General features: G+C 34.8%; 1 protein-coding gene across 1 annotated transcript in view; it reads left to right on the top strand.

Moving 5' to 3' along the window:
* Positions 1-18,831, top strand: part of WDR72 (WD repeat domain 72) — a 196,419-nt gene that overhangs the window by 96,196 nt on the left and 81,392 nt on the right. Inside the window, exons 14-16 of the mRNA XM_068992495.1 lie at positions 7,642-8,459; positions 11,108-11,199; positions 15,631-15,710. Coding sequence (XP_068848596.1) covers positions 7,642-8,459; positions 11,108-11,199; positions 15,631-15,710 — 990 coding nt within the window. The remainder of the gene's footprint in view (positions 1-7,641; positions 8,460-11,107; positions 11,200-15,630; positions 15,711-18,831) is intronic.

The raw sequence follows: 18,831 nt of genomic DNA, 5'->3' as shown, positions 1-18,831 counted from the left end.
AGTGATGACAGGCTAGAATTATAATATTTAATCATTTTAGTACATTCAAATATAGCAGTGGTTTATATATCATCCAATGGACTTATTTTCAAGTGGAAATCAACTTTTTTGTATGCTAAATAAATTTGGAATAACATTTATGATTTTAAAATACTATAAAGTATCCAGTTGCTCTTGAGACTTAAGGTGATCATATTTAGGGACAGACATTTAGATATATGCCATTTAGACATATATGGGAATTCTACTCTGGAGCCAAACTAAAACCTTCACAGTGCATACTCCCTGCACACCTTCTCATTCCTCTTTCAGCCCACGCTCTAGGGGGTTTCTCATTCTCTTCCTTTTGCCTGAAATACCTGGCCTCCCACTTTCCTTCAGTTCATTTCTCTTTACTTAACCTTTCATGTCTCAGTTCGGTGTTGCTTCTGCTGAGACTCCTACTGGTATTCTTCAGGCTGAGGTGCCTTTTTCAGCCCTTTATAGTTTCCTATATTTTTTCCTTATTCTTCCCTTATCCAAGCCACATGGTTATTGCTTGGCACGTGTCTCTCTCCCCTCTGGGGGTAAAGAATGTGAGCTGCATCCGTGGAGATGCTGGTTCTTGCTCTGTATTGGGTAGATAACCCCTCACACCAATTTCTATTCAGTAGGCATTCAACAAGGACCTCTTGAGTTACTGCTGAATGAAAGAAAACCAGGGATAAGCCCAAAAGATGGAATCTGGAATAGTACCCTTCAGGAACATGAAGCAGCATCTCAATTAGGGGAGATGATACTGAATATTTTTACAATTCTTGATACATATTACCACAATGTTTTTGAAAAAGGTTAAAGACATCTAGATCTTATCAAAGTTCAGCTTGAACTGAGCACTCAACAGTTTGGGATACTCTACTTTCTGTTTGTTACTAATTTGTGAAAACTTTAATTGAAGGGATTGAAACCAGTATAGTATATGAAATTTGACACTTATTTGCTTTTTATTGAGACAAGCTGTTTAAAAAGTATTTCCGTCTGTGATATTTTTATCTTCTTTTATCATTTTTTTTCTGAGATGAATATTTTGTTAATTAATTTTTGTGAGTTCTGTATATATCTATAATATTAACCTTTGATCATTTATGTTGAGTTGGTTTTCTTAGCTTTAAAGTTTAATTCGATTAATGTACTTTTTTTGGGGAAGCATATATTAAAAACCTTTAGAATGTCATATTTATTATTAACATTTTCTTTGGCAATCTATATTGCTTTTTTTTAAAGAGCTTTTGTTTACTATAATAAAATATACATTTTTGTAGGAGTTTTAAAAACAGGAGACCTAAGAAATCTCTGCAATTTGGTAAATTAAATTGTACTTTTCAGATATAGATATTTTCTCTCAACAATATATGTGAATTTCTTGCTGTGACATTTTACATTTTACAACAAACTCTTTTTAATATCTATGTAATGTTTTAATGTGTGCATATACCATCATGTTTTAGCCAAATCTCTATTATGGTATGTTTAAGTTATTTTCAGCTTATTGATATAGAAAATTCTCCAATGAACTTTTTTTATATAATTTTGTACATCTTTGTGCTTTTCCCCTTAGGATAAATTATTTTTAAAAGAAATTCTGCATCCAAGGGTGTGTAATAGTTTAAGGTTGTTGACAGATTTTGCTCACTGTCTTCCATGAAAGAGATAGCAGCTTACATACATCATATAGTGTGTGAGAGTGCCCTTTTTTTGTTCCATTATTGAAGCTGAATATTTTAACTTTTAGTACTCTTTACAAACGCCTTTTCTATTTGTGGGCAAATTGCCTGCACATCAGTAATGATTAATTCTCTAAAAATAGTGGATAAAATATTTTACAATTAATCCTTAAAAATAATACATAGCTTAGTTAAAATGAAATTTAAGGAAACTCATTGAGGTAAAAAAACAAGGTGAAATCACAAATCTAGACAGATAGAGGGAAAGCTGAAAGACATTTGCTAATTTCTGGGGTCTCTCAGCTTGGATTTTAACCACTCTATAGGTAATTAAAGGGAGTGTCCAGGTCTAGTATATTGATGGGAATTTGGGTTGGAGACCTTTGCACAAGTTCATTATTCTCTTAGAGCTGTATGTGCAATAAAAAAAAAAATCTATTCCACAAAAGAAGACAATATATTTCTTTGTTGGGTTTAGCCAAGATGGATGGGGGAAAGCAGTTTTGTCTGAGAATTAATAACCATAACCTGAACTTCACACAGGTTCAGGGTTAGGATTCACATTGCAAGGAATGAAAAAAATCTTAAGCTGACATTTTTATTTAAATAGGGGCCTGCTGGTGGTACCTCTGAGTACCTGGCAGTCAAAAACACAACTCCTCTCTAGACGAATGCATCTTTTACCCATGTCTCAAATGATTATCACTGATAATGTTTCACACATACACATACTTACAAAACACATAAGGAAATAGGAAAGCATCAACAAAATAAGAGTCATATTTAACAAAGATCTTAAAAATTGTAATTATAGCATGCAAACAAAATAAGTATGTTTTAAAAAATAAAAGGTTTAGAAACATAAGGAAGAACTAACAGACTATAAAATGACGAATTTGTCGAATAGAACTTGTAGAAATGAAAAAGGTAAAAATCAAAATTAGAAACTCAATGGGTAAATTAATGGCACAGTAGAGACAGGTGAGAAGAAAACTAGCTGATCAGAAGGGAAGTTCTTAAGTCACTGCCCAGCATGTGGCAGAGAGACAAAGAGACAAAAAACATGAAAGGGGATTGAGTTACAAATATTAATAACTAATCAGAGTTTCATAAGGGACAGAGAGAAAATATTCAAAAAGACAAATCTGAGAACTTCACAAAATTAACAAAAGGTAGGAATATTCAGATACGATGTAAGACTAGGGCAAAATATCCACACCAGAAGAATCTCAGTGATTCTGTGTTTCCACACAGAATATTAAAGACAGTAAGATCTGAAAAGCAGAGAGAGAAAGGCCAGATGGAGTGACAGACTATATCAACTGCCTATGTGACATCTCAACAGCATCAAAGGAAGACAGAAGACTGCAGAATAATGCCTTCAAATGCTGTGAGAAAATAAGTTTAAATAGTATACTCCGTGAAACTATCTCCTGAGAAAAACATTATTTCACTGAGAGGATCAACAAATTCAAAGTTGATTCCCTGAAAATAAAAATTAAAATGGACAAACTTCTAGTGAAAAAGAAACAAAAGCAACAATAATAATATCAGAAATTAAAAGGGACCCATAGTTATGGGTGTTATGGAACGTTTAAAAATTGTAAGTGAAAAATATAAACATCATTTGGAACAATTATAAAACTATCAAAGGAAATTAAGCACTGTCTAAATAAGTGGGAGATATAATTTGGAGTTTGAAAGAATAGAAGACCATGGGAAGAACAGGATAGAAGAAACGACCCAATCGGCCCTTAAAGTCTTTTTGTAAAGCTATTATACAGTGGAGTATTGTGCAGTCATTGATAAATTGCTTAATGTCCCATGAAATAGAGATCAGTGAAAAAAAGACAAATGCACAAATAATATTGAAATAATTGGATATCAAAATTTTTAAAAACATGAAAATCATTTCTAATTGCAAATCAAACACAAATATGAAAGAGAAAACTATTAAAGAATTTAAAAGTTCTGTGCAACTTTAAATTTGGGGAAAAATAGGTAAATAATTTTATATTCTCTGGATAGGGAAAGTTTTCATTTTTCTTTTTAAAGAACACCCCCAAAATATAATTTTTAAAGTAAGTATTTCACAAATTTGATAGTATTAAAATAAGAATTCAATATTCATCTGAAAACATCATTAAAAACAGTGAAATGATAAGCCACGAATAGAGAAAAGGGGCTATGGTTTTTCCAGTGGTCATGTATGGATATGAGAGTTGGACTATAAAGAAAGCTGAGAGCCGAAGAACTGATGCTTTTGAACTGTGGTGTTGGAGAATACTCTTGAGAGTCCCTTGGTCTGCAAGGAGATCCAACTAGTCCATCCTAAAGGAGATCAGTCCTGGGTGTTTATTGGAAGGATAGATGTTGATGCTGAAGCTCCAATACTTTGGCCACCTGATGCAAAGAGCTGACTCATTTGAAAAGACCCTGATGCTAGGAAAGATTGAGGGCAGGAGGAGAAGGGGACGACAGAGGATGAGATGGTTGAATAGCATCACTGACTCAATGGACATGGATTTGGGTGGACTCCAGGAGTTGGTGATGGACAGGGAGGCCTGGAGTGCTGCGGTTCATGGAGTTGCAAAGAGTCAGACACGACTGAGTGACTGAACAGACTGACTGACTGATTTGGACCAAATAACCAACAGATTACTACCAGAATGAATATATAAACCTGAACATCAATAAAAGACAAAAGAAAGTTTATAGAAGCCACAGGTAGACACTTTGTAGAAGAAATGTGAAAGGCCAATGAAATATTGCAATGGTAGTTAATGGTAATAATTTAAAAATAAAAATTAAAACTAGAAGAAATAACAACTTATATCCCCATATTGGCAAAAATGAGATCTTGTGTTAATAAGGATGTAGAACGTGGAAACTCTTTACACAGTGCTACTGAGACTTATAAATTGATACAATTATTTGGGAGGAGAATTTGGAAAAATCTAATAGAACTGAAGATATGCATATACTATAAATGATTAACATCACTCTAGAAACTTTTACAGATATGCACCAGAAGACAGTCTTTACCAGAATATTTACTGTGCCTTTTTTCTTTTTGTAATAGTAAATTGTGAAGATAATTTAAATATCCATTTAAATGAATAAACTGAAGTTATCATATAGTATCATACTTTACAGCAGTAAAAATGAAAGAACTACAGCTGTAATTATAAAATATGAATCTTACAATTATAAAATTCAGCCTAAAGAAAGCAAATAGTGGTAAATGTTAAATAGCATAATCATATTTTTATGAAAATTAAGAATGTGCAAAATCAAATAGGTCAATTATGAATAGATATTTAAGGTTAGGATTTAAGTTAAAGCAAATCATAAATATGAAATTGAAGATACTGTTTACCTCTGACAGTAGGCAGGGGTATAGAATCAGGAAGTTCTAGTTTTTTAACCAAAATAGGGGCATATTGTTGATATTATTGTAACATTTAAGTTACATTATTTGCTTAAAAATTAAATGTATAATGGGCTTCCCAGGTGGCTCAGATGGTAAAGAATCTACCTGCAATGCAGGTGACCTGGGTTTGATCCCTGGGTTGGGAAGATCTGGAGATGGGAATGGCTACCCACTCCAGTATTCTTGCTTGGAGAATTCCATGGACAGAGGAACCTGGTGGGCTACAGTCCATGAGGTGGCAAAGAGTCAGACATGACTGAGCAACTAAAAAAGAAAAAGAAAAGAAATGTATAATGCATATAGAAAAAATAAAGAGAACACGGGACAAAAGTGTACAACTCAATAGCCACAAAGTGCATACCTGCATGATCACTACATCAAGTAATAAAATACTTAGCACCTCAGAAATTATGGCATCCCTACTCTCCAAATGTAACCACTATCCTTACAGATTTATTATCTATGAATGCTTCCTTAAACCCTTTGCTTCGTTTTTTGTTTTTTGTTTTTTAATTTAGCAGATAAATATTTTGAGTCTGGCATCTTTGGTCAACATTATATAGGTGGATTCATACATTTTATACATGTTATTGAATGTCTGTAGTTCTTTCATTTTCATTGTATATGTTCCCATTGCACGAATACATCACAGTGTCTGTATTCCACTGTTGATAGATCTGTAGTTTGTTGCTTGCTTGCTTCGTCTCCTTCAATCATGCCTGACTCTGTATGACCCCATATACTGTATCCCGCCAGGCTCCTCTGTCTATGGGATTCTCCAGGCAAGAACACTGGAGTGAGTTGCCATTTCCTTCTCCAGGGGATCTTGCTGACCCAGGAATCAAACCCAAGCCTCCTGTCTTCTGCATAGCAGGCAGATTCTTTACCCACTGAGTCATTAGGGAAGGTTGCTTCTAGTTTGGGGCAATTATGAATAATGATGCTAATTAGGTTTGTCCATGTTTCTTGGTATAAGACATTGATAATCTTAAAAAATTAAATGCATGGTTTATATATTATTTGTATGTATTAAACACTATAAAATAAAATAATGTAAAACAGACTTTTTCCTAAATTAATAGGTAGTGAATGATATTTTTATTCTAATTTTACTTTTTGATTACCATTGGTGGTAAGCATTTTTTATATTTTAATTTGACTGTTATTATTTGTCAATTGATATTGATGTTATGTGCCCATTTTTCAATCTGTATACTATTCTTTTGCATTTGCAAAGAAAAGAAAGTGCTATTTAAGTTTGTCCCCATTTTGGTTTTTTACTTGAAAAAATTTTAATGGTTTTCAAAATATTCTTTTTTTATATTTTTAAATTAAATATATAGTCACAACAAAAATTTCAAAAAACTAAACCAGAAAAATAAACAAAATCCCTAAAGTATAAATAAATATCATTTTAACCCCCTTTTCCCAATTAACTGTTGTCAACATTGTAACTATCCCTGTTCCTTGTGACTATATACACATATATGTTTATATTAATATATACATATATTTATATATTTATGTATATGTATCATAGCAATCTTTAAAACTATCTATATAGCTATACACACATGGTTTAACAAAAAGGATTTTTTTCTGCCTAACAGAATACATTTTCCCCAGTAAATATATTTGTACATCATCATTTAAAAATATTTGATTTCTTTGTTCATGGTTTATTCAACAAACATTTATCAAGCCCTTAATAATTGTGTATATGGCATTATTTTATTGGCATCGGGAACAAAGGGATGCACAAAGCTCCTGCAGGGGTGGAAGCTGAATGAAAATATACGGTAAACAAGTATTTCAAGGCAAGTATTTCAAGGCAATAATTAGTACTATGAAGGAAAAAAATGCAAGGAAGAGGATAGAGACACTGGGTACTCAAGGAAGACCTCTTAAATGAGCTGGAACAAAACTGAATTGTGGGAGCCCACTGTGCCAGTATTAAGGGCAAAATTATCTCAGAGAAAGTACAAGTACAAGTCCACAAAGCAAATCTTTAAAATTAAAAAAAAAAATTGATACTAGTTAACATTTTAGATTACTTATCATTATTAAATATTATAAACAAATTTGGAGAAACCACTTTTGTTAAAAGACTTCCTCAGTTCTTGCAAGTGTTCTAACTTTTCTGCTCCTTAATTTTCATACCCACTTTTCCCCTGTTGTATGTTTTCATGGCTACAGTGATAAGAAGATACAAAAGTGTATCTGAAAGGAAGTTAATCTAATACCATCTTACTCTTTAGGCTTAATTCATATTTCTTTAGGGGAAAAAATAAGTTTTAGAGAAACAAATGTTTTCAAAATAATTAGAACATAGAATGTTAATTTGGAGAGGAATATTTATAGCTAAGACAAAAAACTGTAATGACTTGCCTTTAGTTGTACTGCTACTTAATAATTTCTTTTTATGCCATTTTAATATCATGGAAACTTTAATAAAATCACTTAAAAAATAAGAACTTTGACATACATTTTAAAAATCTCCCTCAGGTTGCTGATGCCAAGTCTTTCTTGGGACCTTTTAATGTCTTGCTTGTGAAGACAAAATGGAGTAACATTGGCTTTCATATACTTCTTTTTGATCTGGAAAGCCTTCTTGAACTTTTGCTGCCGGCTCCAATCTGTGATGTTGACCCTTCCAATTCATTCTACTGCAGTGAGATTCTGAGAAGAGCCAAAAGTACAGTAGAGAAGACAACACTGACACTGAAAAGAAATAAAACTGTCTGTGGTCCTCTCTCTATGGAGGCACATGCCAAGCCTGTTGCTGAAAGCCCAGCCCAAGAAGATAACGCCATCAAATTATCAGGAGAAAATGATGGCATTAAAAAGCAGAAGAAAATAAAGAGCTTCAAAAAGATGCACCCTAAGCAATCAAGAAAAGTCGATGCCAACCTCACAATAGACACAGCTAAATTGCTCCTATCTTGCCTTTTGCCATGGGGAGTGGATAAAGAATTAGATAATCTCTGCATTAAGCATCTCAATATTTTAAAGCTTCAGGGTCCTGTTTCTTTAGGACTTGCTGCAAATGAAGATCACTTCTCATTGATGCTGCCAGGTTGGGATTTATACAATACTGAAATGAAAAAAGACTATTCAAAAGTGAATTTATTTTCTAGAAAAGTTTTGGACTTGTCAGATAAATACACTTCCACTTTTCCAAATCACTCTGGGATGCCAAAAGGACTGGAAAATAATTCTGATTCTTTGCAAGAGTCAAACACTATAGTTTATTTATTGAGCAAACTATTTTTAGTTAACCAGTTAGTTAGCATGCCCTTAGAACTGGCATATGGAATGGACAGGTAAGACATACCTAGAGATTTTGACTTTTCTTATTTAAGATATTAAAAAATTATTATTAATTGTTAAATTTAGCTCTCTAGCCTCCCTTGTTTCTTCTTTTCTTTCTTCCCTTCTTTCCTTTAAAGGAAAGAAGGAAACAAAGAGTAAATAAGCAACATCTCCTTTAGCTCAAAACACATTTAAGAAAATCTTCCATTTAATTCTTTGAGATTGGAAAAAAAATTTGGACAATAAATCTGTATATTTTAAAATTGATTCATCCAGCAAGTATCCATTGGTCTCATAATATGTTCCAGAAAATTCACAGTACTGGATGCTGAATGGTTCAATAGATAGGTAGATAGATAAACAGATTCGCACACATTTGAAATCCATTATACATGCTGTGAATTAACTATGAACAAAAAGCATTAAAGTAAATGCCTCTGATGATATATTTCATATATCATTAGGAAAGGAAAAATTTAAAAATTTCATACCTCAAATCCCACCATTTAATTTATACTCTGGCATATTAGTATAGAAGAGGTTATCATCAATTCATTTATAGAAAGTATGGTTTAGTAATAATAGCTATTTTGGGGGAGTGTTTAATATCTACTAGTCACCATGTAAGCCACATGATTTCATTGGCCACATGATTTCATTCCATGTGCACAGCAAAAATAGGGTATAGGTGCAATTACTTTGCTTAATGTATAAATAGGATATTGAGACTTATGAAGATAAAGTACCAACCCCAAGATTAATTCAGAGCCTTGCAAGCTAAAAACAAATTCTGAAAACAAAGTCTAATTCCAGAGCCTGATTGCTAACCTTGACTCTGTATTTACCTTCTCCCATGCTAAAATTCAATATAGTTTTTCATAGTCTGATGTTAGAAGATTTTATTTGACTCACCAAGTGCTTAATGAATATGTCCTTAGTACTAGCTTACAGAGGAAACATAAGTAAATTTTTTACTTGGGTAGGAACTCTTTCAAATGATGAAGATAATGCATATGAAGTAAGTAGAAAACACTTAAAAGAACAAGGAGAAACATTTGTACTACAGGTAAGTATTCTAGATGATCAGAGGAAAGAGAATAATTAGTGTGAGATGAAACCATCTGAAAGCCCTTGGGGAAGATGTACTGTTTGAACTGCTCATTACATGGTAGTAAATTGTCCTTGACATTTCTATTCTTTGGTAAGAGCTCAGTTCAACAAATCTGTGCCATCTATATAATAGAGTTCCTACCTTCAGTGAACCTACAGTCTGGTAGCAAGTCCATATGGATTATATAGATTCAGTGTTAAGCTTCCTTCCATTTCAATGCTTCTATGCTATAGGGTTTTTCTGTTTTCTCTTTGGTGGCCATAATAATGAGAAAGTAGAGACTGGTAAATTTCCATGATTCCTATACTTAAATTTCCTCTATTTTTTTCATTTGATTATTATATTTATACATAATATATAACTTCATGTTTATAACATATATATATATATAATGTATATTTTAATTTCATCTAGGCTTCTTTCACTTTTCTATTAATAAGAAAATTAAATAACACCTAATGTATGATAAAAAATTATAGTCAGCTGATTCTGAAGACCTGAGAACAAATCCTAGTTTTGTCGTTAAAGTAGTGTGGCTTTGGACTGGTCACTTAGCCCCTTTGGGCCTTGCTTTCCTCATTTATGTAATGAGGTGAATAGAATAGGTGATGGTTAAGATTTCTTCAATTCTAAAAACAAATTCTATTTGTTAGCCTAATCATGACCAGACAGAGCAGATGAGGGACTTCGTTACTATCACCAGAGGTTTTCATTCTGAGTTCGTTCCTGATGCTGAATACAGGATGTGGAGGATGTGTCTGGAGCCCTTCAGGGGAGATTAAGAGCTTTCAGCATGCTGTCCACTAAAAGGCCTTGAAATCATTGCCACATGTTAGTTAATTCTTTACAAAATTCTTCATTAAAATAAATTATTGAATGGAGGTGTCAGGATTAGAGACTGCTTCCCTAAATAAGCCACATCAGATTTGATCTGCTTTTGGGGACTATGTGTCATATTTAAGGAAATCAAAATACTGTGTATTGAATTTGTCACACTAAATCTTTCCAATAAATGTGGCCATTTTGCTCACATTTCACTGTGGCCAGGAAGGTGAAGAAATCTTTGCATGCTTAACAACTGAGTGCATGATTTAACTAAATTTGAAGCAAAGAGCTATTTGCCTTTGAGAATATCCCGGGATAGTGTCTGAAATTTTCCCCCATTGAATCACTGGACTAGGGTAAAGGCTGCCTTCATCAGGTCCTGATGGTATCTGGGGATAATTCTTTGGCAGATATGAACATATTAGGATTTAAAATTTTATTGCATTAGCCAAAATCACATGACTTAAAGTAGCAATGGCCTTCCAGTAAAAGTGGATCACAAAATAATTCTGAATAAACCAAGATTCACAATTCAATTGAGATTAGGGTTTTAGGTAGTCAAAGTGGGGAAATAAGATTCACCAAAGAGAATAATGTCAAATACATTTTGCTAAAAATAATGTGTTCAATTCCCATATTTGTTAAAGTGGTCATGCAGTCCCATCATTTCTCAAAATATGTTTATACATATTTAACAATATCTTTAAAATTTTTCCTCAACAGTGCTTTCAAAATTGAGTCTGTGCATAATAAGATGAAAAGTCCTGGAAATGATATTCTGAATATTTCAAGCTTCTACAGTTATTTACGAAATGGTAAAGTAGTTACAGATATAGTCTAATTTTTTTTCTATGAAATTAAAGTGCCATAACTGGATAGTATCCTACAGTTGAGAATGAGAAGGGTGCATGTTTACTGTTTGATTTAGACTATGTTTCACATAGTTTAATTTTATATTCTGTCTATATTTAAAATATATGAAATTTTGTTATTAGAACAAGTATCTTATAAGATGTAATGTAATGGATTTTTCAAATGATCTGTAAAATGCCTTAAAGTCTGAAACTTTTCAGCAAGGAAACACTTAATATTAAATAAAAGTCCCATATGTTTTATGAGAAAGCTTCCTATATCAATATCTTTATTACCATATAAGTATTATATTAAGTAGTTTTACAGCTTTACAGTTTTACAGCTATTTCAGAAGTTTGTCTTTGAATTTTTCTGGGTAACAATCTTGGTATTAAGATTTTATTTTGATGCCAAATGGCTAATTCATCTCCCAAACCTCCTTATCCAATTTTTTGACATCTCAAGTGAAGTCGCTCAGTCGTGTCTGACTCTTTGCGACCCCATGGACTGTAGCCTGCCAGGCTCCTCTGTCCACGGGATTTTCCAGGCAAGAATACTGGAGTGGGTTGCCATTTCCTTCTCCAGGGGATCTTCCCAACCCAGGATTGAAACTGGGTCTCCCGCATTGTAGGCAGATGCTTTTACCATCTGAGCTACCAAGGAAGTCTCCTTTGACATCTCAGTAAATGACAAATCTATCTTTCCAGTTATTCAGGCCAAGAACTTTAATGCCATTTTGACTTTCTCCTTTTCCTCATACTCCACATCCAAACTTTTAGTAATCATGTTGGTTCTATCTTCAGAACATATCCCAGATTCTGACTGCTTTTCTATTATTCTGCCAAATGCCTGGTGTGAGACTTCATCCCCTCTTGCCTAGATACAGAAGGCTCCTAACTACCCTCTGCTGCTATTCTTGACTCCTGCACTCTATTCCCAACCAAATATCCAGAATGATCTATTTGAAACTAAGTCAGAACCTCATGTGTGTTAGTTGCTCAGTCATGTCTGACTCTTGGTGACCCCATGGACTGAGCCTGCCAGGCTCCTCTGTCCATTGGATTCTCCAGGCAAGAATACTGGAATGGGTAGTCATTCCTTTTTCCAGGAGATCTTCCTGAACCAGGGATCAAACCCAGGTCTATCTGCACTGCAGGTGGATTCTTCACTGTCTGAGCCACTAGGGAAGCGCTCTGCTACTACTTAACACTTTTCAGCAGCTTCTGTTTGACTCTGAATAAAAGCTACAGTCCTTATGATAGCTCATGAGGCCCTGTATAACCTGGCTGCTCTACCTTTGTCTTCACACACGCCTCCATCTGACCTCATCTCTTTGTATTCATCCCTAGCTTCACTACTTCCAGCTAGGCTGCCTTTTTAACTCTTACCAGAACATGTCAGGCAGGGTTTAAGAGCTTTGCACTGACTGTCCCCTCCGCCTGGAAGGCCCTTTCTCCAGATTCCATATAAGTCAACCTGTTGTTCCCCACCTCTATCCTCTAGCCTTCAATTCATCCCCAAATGCCATCTTATCAATGCAGGCACCCTCCATTCTCCCTAGCATACTCTACCCCTTTCCCTGTTTGATCATAATCTTTTTCAACATTTGACATACTGTATGTCATTTTTTCATTTGCTACCTACCTCCTGCCACTCAAATGTAAGCTCCAGGGAGGATATTAAATAACTTTTTTTTTTTTTTGATCAGCTTTATTCACTGCTGTACTCCTAGTTCTCAGACCAATGCTTGGAAGGAATTAAGCAAATACTTTTGGATTGAGGATGAATTAAGAATAGAACAATGGTTTTGGAGATAAACTACTGATGTTCTAGATCCAGTTCTGCCACTTACTACTTATGTAGCTTTAAGTGTATCTTCTACTCCTTTAAAAGCCATAATTACTGAATTTGGAAAATAGAAATAAGATTCCAGATTTGATGTGCTTTTACGTCCAACTGGGCTCCTCTGTCTCTGGGATTCTCCAGGCAAGAATACTGGAGTGGGTTGCCATTTCCTTCTCCAATAGGAGGATCTATCTCTGTTTAATTCTTAGGGAAATTGGGGATCAGAGAAGTTAGATGACTCATTCATAGTCAACCAGCTAACAAGCTGAAGGACTAAGATTCCAGTCGATCTCCAACTAATTCCAACTTCCTTGCTCTTTCTATGTCAGGCCATTTCTCACATTTATGATTATGTTTCCTCTATAGGACCTAGTCTGGATTGCCTGCCTTTGCCTGAAGTAGTAGTCATTATTAGGGTTATTTACTCTAATTTTTATTTTTTATAACGCTGGGAAAAAGATTAGAATTTAAGGTATAATATAAGTGGTTTCTGGGCTTCCCTAGTGGCTCAGTGGTAAACAACTCATCTGCCATGCAAGAAATATGGGTTCAATCCCTGGGTTGGGAAGATCCTCTGGAGAAGGAAATGGCAACCCACTCCAGTATTCTTTCCTGGAGAATCCCATGGACACGTGAGCCTGGTAGGCTACAGTCCATAGGGTCACAAAAGTCAGACATGGCTTAGCAACAAAACAAAAACAGTAAGTGGCTTCTGCAGAAACCCAGGTATTTGCTAACCAGAACCAAGGAGGCCTCAACCTTTCCTATGATTGTCCCAACCAAAGCAGCCTGAGCAACTAGGGTTATTACCAAACAATCTCCCTGATGTTGAGAGGTGGCATTTATAGCATTTAAAATTAAGTTAGGTACAAAGGAAACATGGTTTTATGTTTTAATAATTGGCAGATGGAAGGTTAAAGAAAGGAGAGATTCACTTCATGCTATTAATTCTATAAAGTCCAAGCCTAAGGAATAAAATAGTACTCTGAGGTGCTCGTTCTGAAGGACTGACAGGAACCAATACCCACTTCCATCATCAGAAATGATGGCTAAGTAATATTGGTAAGCCTGAGATGTTTTCTTTTTATCTTTCCCCTGAAGTTATAATTAATTCTTTAACTCATTGACATTGCCAAGAAAAGTTGGCTCTCATTTCCATCTCATATTAAAGTTTTAACATCACATTAAAGTGCACTATGAAGTACCCCATGATGCCAGTAAGTAGTTACAGTTGAGACCAATACTTAGCTTTGATGGTGCAATCACAAGGTCAACTAAATGAAAGAGGGAGAAAGGAAACAGATAAAAAGAAAATGCTCCTTTACCTGCTCTGCTCATGAAGAAATGAAAGATAACAACTTCAAACTCACAGTGCTCTGCAGTACTCACATGTTTTATATACTGTTCTTGGCCATTTCCAATTTATATCATAGGTTCCATAGGAAAAATTGATATTAATAATGAGTCAGAAGTTTCTTATATATTTCTTTTATGTTCCCAGTTTACATTATATCAATACCTTCTATTAATCTCCCTTGCCCACTAATGTGATATACACACACACACACATACATGTCTATTAATATATAAAATGGTAATTCAATGAAAAGCATCTTAAACTGAAACTAATTTAAATAGTTGATCCAGGATTTCAAACATACATTAATACATTAATTTAAATAGACAATTATAGCAATTTTCCCTCCAGTGCAGGATTGCCTCACTCTTCCTTATCTCACTCCTGGATCTGGCACCTAGATAATATACTTTAGCCATCAGAAAGCCTTAATTCATTGATTTTTTCATTTGGATGATAATATGTCCATTTTCAATTAATGAAAAGGCACTTATTAAGTGCTTTTTTGTGTAGGGAAATGTTGGACACTCTATGGATCAATTTAAATAAACTAAGCCATAGCTCACCCTTAAAATTTCACACTGAACATTAGGGCAAATAGATAGAAAGGACATTCGAGAGGGCAAATTTAAAAGAAACGATACATAACAAAATGAGTCAAATTAAAACATACGTGCTATACCTATTGATCAGAGTAGTATAGCTAGGTAAGGACAAAGCAAAGGGAGTTTTCTACAGGGTTTTCTGTGTGATAGATACTGATTCACGGCAAGGTAGAATTTCAGGAACTACTTGTATGAGGAAGGAGTTGTGAAATTCAGTAATCTGTTTTGAGGAAAATGTTAGTCATTGCATTTTGGTGGCAAAAAGGTACAGAAATGGGGTTAAGGTATAAAGATGAGTTTGATTTGATGTGAATGTGTATTAGGACAATTATTAGAAATACATATATGTTAATTAATGTTTCTTGACTCTGGCTATATATGAAAATCACCTAAGGTACTTTTAAAAAGTATTAATGCCTACCCCATTCTCACCCTGGGACCTATTAGACCAGAATCACTGGAAAATTGATTTTTGTGGGGGAAAAAAGGCTCCCAAGTGATTTCAGTGTGCAGTCAGGGTTGAAGATCATTGGGCTGCTTCCATGTTTAATACTCTCAAGATACAAATGTGTTCTATATATTTTTAGGTAAGAGTGAATCTCATCTACCTGAAGCTGACGTTTCATTTTTGAAGCTAATTTCCTGTTGGAGAGACCAGTCTGTTCAGGTATGATAACAGTTGATTTCGTGAAGTTATTGGAAGAGCTCCTTGCTGCTACATTTCCTTCATATTCCCCTCTACCTGAGAATATACCTAAGTAGGTACTCCTGTGTTTTCTTTCAGGGTATTTCATTTAATAGGACTGATACAGAGACTAACAATGAGGGAAAAGTGGAAAAGAACATGCAGGGATGCACCAAGTTAGGGACATAACAGAGGGGGCTGGTGAAGAGGTGTTTATGGTGTTATAGGTAACATAGGGCCCACTGAGGCAAGTGTTTATTATTTGATTTCAATATTAGATGGAAAGGTCCCTAGGCTTGTGAATTTGATAGGTATGATTGGAGATCATTTTTTATCCTTTTCATTTGTGAGCTGATTTAGAGACCTCGTTTACTCAAAGTCCAATTTAAGTCTTTTCCTTATTTCAAGGATTGTTTGTGTATGTGTAGATAGCTTTGTACATTATACAGTAAATATCTGTGCATTGATTAGGTGAATATGAACTGGAACTTTATTTTTCATGGGCTAAATAAATGTCACATTTGCAAGACAAGCATAGCAATAACGCCAATTACAAATGGTTATTTTTGGTGACAAGAAAACAAAGAAAGTCGATTCAGAACAGATTGTGGGGGTTGATACTATGCAACCAAATAACACAGTTGGGATGGTCATTAAAACCATGGCCTACATGATTTGCCCCTAGCCTAACCTCTTTCCTCATCATTCTCCCTGGTTCTCACTAGCCACACAGATCTGCTTATTATATCCAGAACTCACGAAGCTCATTTCCACCTCAGGACCTTACTGTTCTCTCAGACTGGAATTCTCATTTTTCCCATTCATCATTTGGATCTTTGCTTAAAAGCCAATTCTTCAGAGAAGTCTTCCCTTATCATTCCATCTAATATTGTCACTGTACCCTGTCTCTCCCCACTGCTCCAGTCACTGTCACAGTATCCATTTTTATTTTCTTTGTTAAGCTTGCTTTTAATGGATAAATTGCCACTTTGTTTTTTGCTTGCTTATTTTCTGTCTTTTCACTGGTATAGAAGCTTGCTGAGAGCAGGGACTTTGCCTGTCTCATTCACTGCTTTCACTAATGCACAGAAGAGCAGAAGTGACAGCAGCCAGTCAATAAATATTTAGTGAATGTCTGAATAGCTATGAAAAAACCTCTGTGTTAATCAAATAAACATCAGTATATGTTGACTTTACCAGCAGATTTGCTAGCACCCTAAAAGAGTCTCTATTAAAGGTGGAATTTTTTTTTCCCCAGTAGCCAAAGAATTTCTCAGTGGAGAAAAAAATTCTTAGGGAAAAAAGAATTCAGCAGAACATTTATTCTGAATTGCTCCAATTAAAGATCTTTTGTAGTTGTCCGTTTGACCATCAAATAAATTTTAATGTAGTTTGGACATATTTAGACTAATGGACCTTAAGGTTCTATGATTCTATGACCTTGTTAAAATGCTGGCAGCAGGACAAATATTACCAGAGCATTTATTACTCACTCTGTATGAAGTTTAAGCTTCAAAGTTCTCTCATTTCTGCCACTAACCTGATAAATGATTCTGGAAGATAGGTTTAACTTGATTATTTATTTTCCTCATGTGTAAAGCAGAAATGAGGCTTCCCAGGTGACATAGTGGTAAAGAATCTGCCTGTCAATGTAGGAAATGTAAGAGATTCAGGTTCGATCTCTGGGTTGGGAAGATCCCCTGGAGAAGAAAATGGTGACCCACTCCAGTATTCTTGCCTGGGAATTCCCATGAACAGAGGGGCCTGGCAGGCTACAGTCCACGGGGTCACAAAGAGTTGGACATGACTGACCATCTGAGCACAGGACAGATGTTATAGAAATGAGAATTCCTGGGTCCTTCAGGAAAAACAGAGGCTGTTGCAAATATACATATAAATGCTTCAATAACCAATCCTCAAATTCCTTATAAAGGTGTTCATTTAAGCAATTAAACATGTTAATTTGAATCTGCTTTTTAATGTATTTTAAGAACACTGGCAATGGTAATGATTTTGTAAAACAGAGCAAAATCCTACTTCAGAAATTGAAGGGGGTATTTTTAAGGAAATAAGTAAGGATGAGTTAATTTTGCAGATGAAAGGGTTTGCAGATCGTCTCTTTTGTTTCTCACACATGAAATATACCCAACATAGAAATAAATGCTGGAGAAGCAACGGCGAGTTTTGGGGTTGCTAACTTGCACATTTCTGAAGCAACACTAAAATTCTTTGGATTTTATAATCTTACACTGTTAGGTGAAACCATGAAATCCAGGCCACCAGAGAGAAGTATTGTTTTTTCAAGGAAATGATGAAAAGACATGAAAGGCTAGTGTGAGTCTGACTGTTGGGAAAATGCTTTTATACCAGAAAGTCTGGACATTGAAACCACACGCAGGCTACAGGGGCTCTTATGAGTCTTCATAATACAATACTTTGCTGTTTCAAGGTATTAGCAGAAAACCATTAAAAAAATTTAGCTTGCTATGGCACAGTAATACTTCCCGCTAATAAGTATCTGGTCCAGATGTGGCTCTCTTTTCTCAGTCAATGGATTTTCAAACTTCATTTCAAATCTGCACATTCCTTCATAAACTGTAATGCTTTGTGTATCTGTCTTTCAGGAAAAATGACACATGCATTTAGGAGACAGCTTTATTGCATTGTGCTTTCAATTCCGGTTCATTATTTTCATTAAAAAGTTATATAATATCTATAGATTATATATTTGTTGGGAAAAATTCCATGTATACTACCTATCGACAGAATTTATCTACTGTATTTATATGCTAGAGAGACTTAAGTATTGATAGTCAGAATCATGAAATTTTACCTTCCATGATGTATATTTTTAAAGTACACAAAATCTATTTCAACTCTATTTGCATGATTTTAGTGTTCAGTGTTAGTTTGGAGAAGGAAATGGCAACCCACTCCAATGTTCTTGCCTGGAGAATCCCAGGGACAGGGGAGCCTGGTGGGAGGCCATCTATGGGGTCACACAGAGTCGGACACGACTGAAGCGATTTAGCAGCAGTAACAGCAGCAGTGTTCAGTGTATAACAGATACTGTAGCATTATTATATGCTTATATAAATTGTAC

This window comes from Capricornis sumatraensis, chromosome 2 (genome assembly GCF_032405125.1).
Source record: "Capricornis sumatraensis isolate serow.1 chromosome 2, serow.2, whole genome shotgun sequence".
Taxonomy (NCBI): Eukaryota; Metazoa; Chordata; class Mammalia; order Artiodactyla; family Bovidae; genus Capricornis; species Capricornis sumatraensis.
The sequence above is the reverse complement of the archived record's forward strand: the minus strand, read 5'-3'. Positions and strand labels throughout refer to the sequence as shown.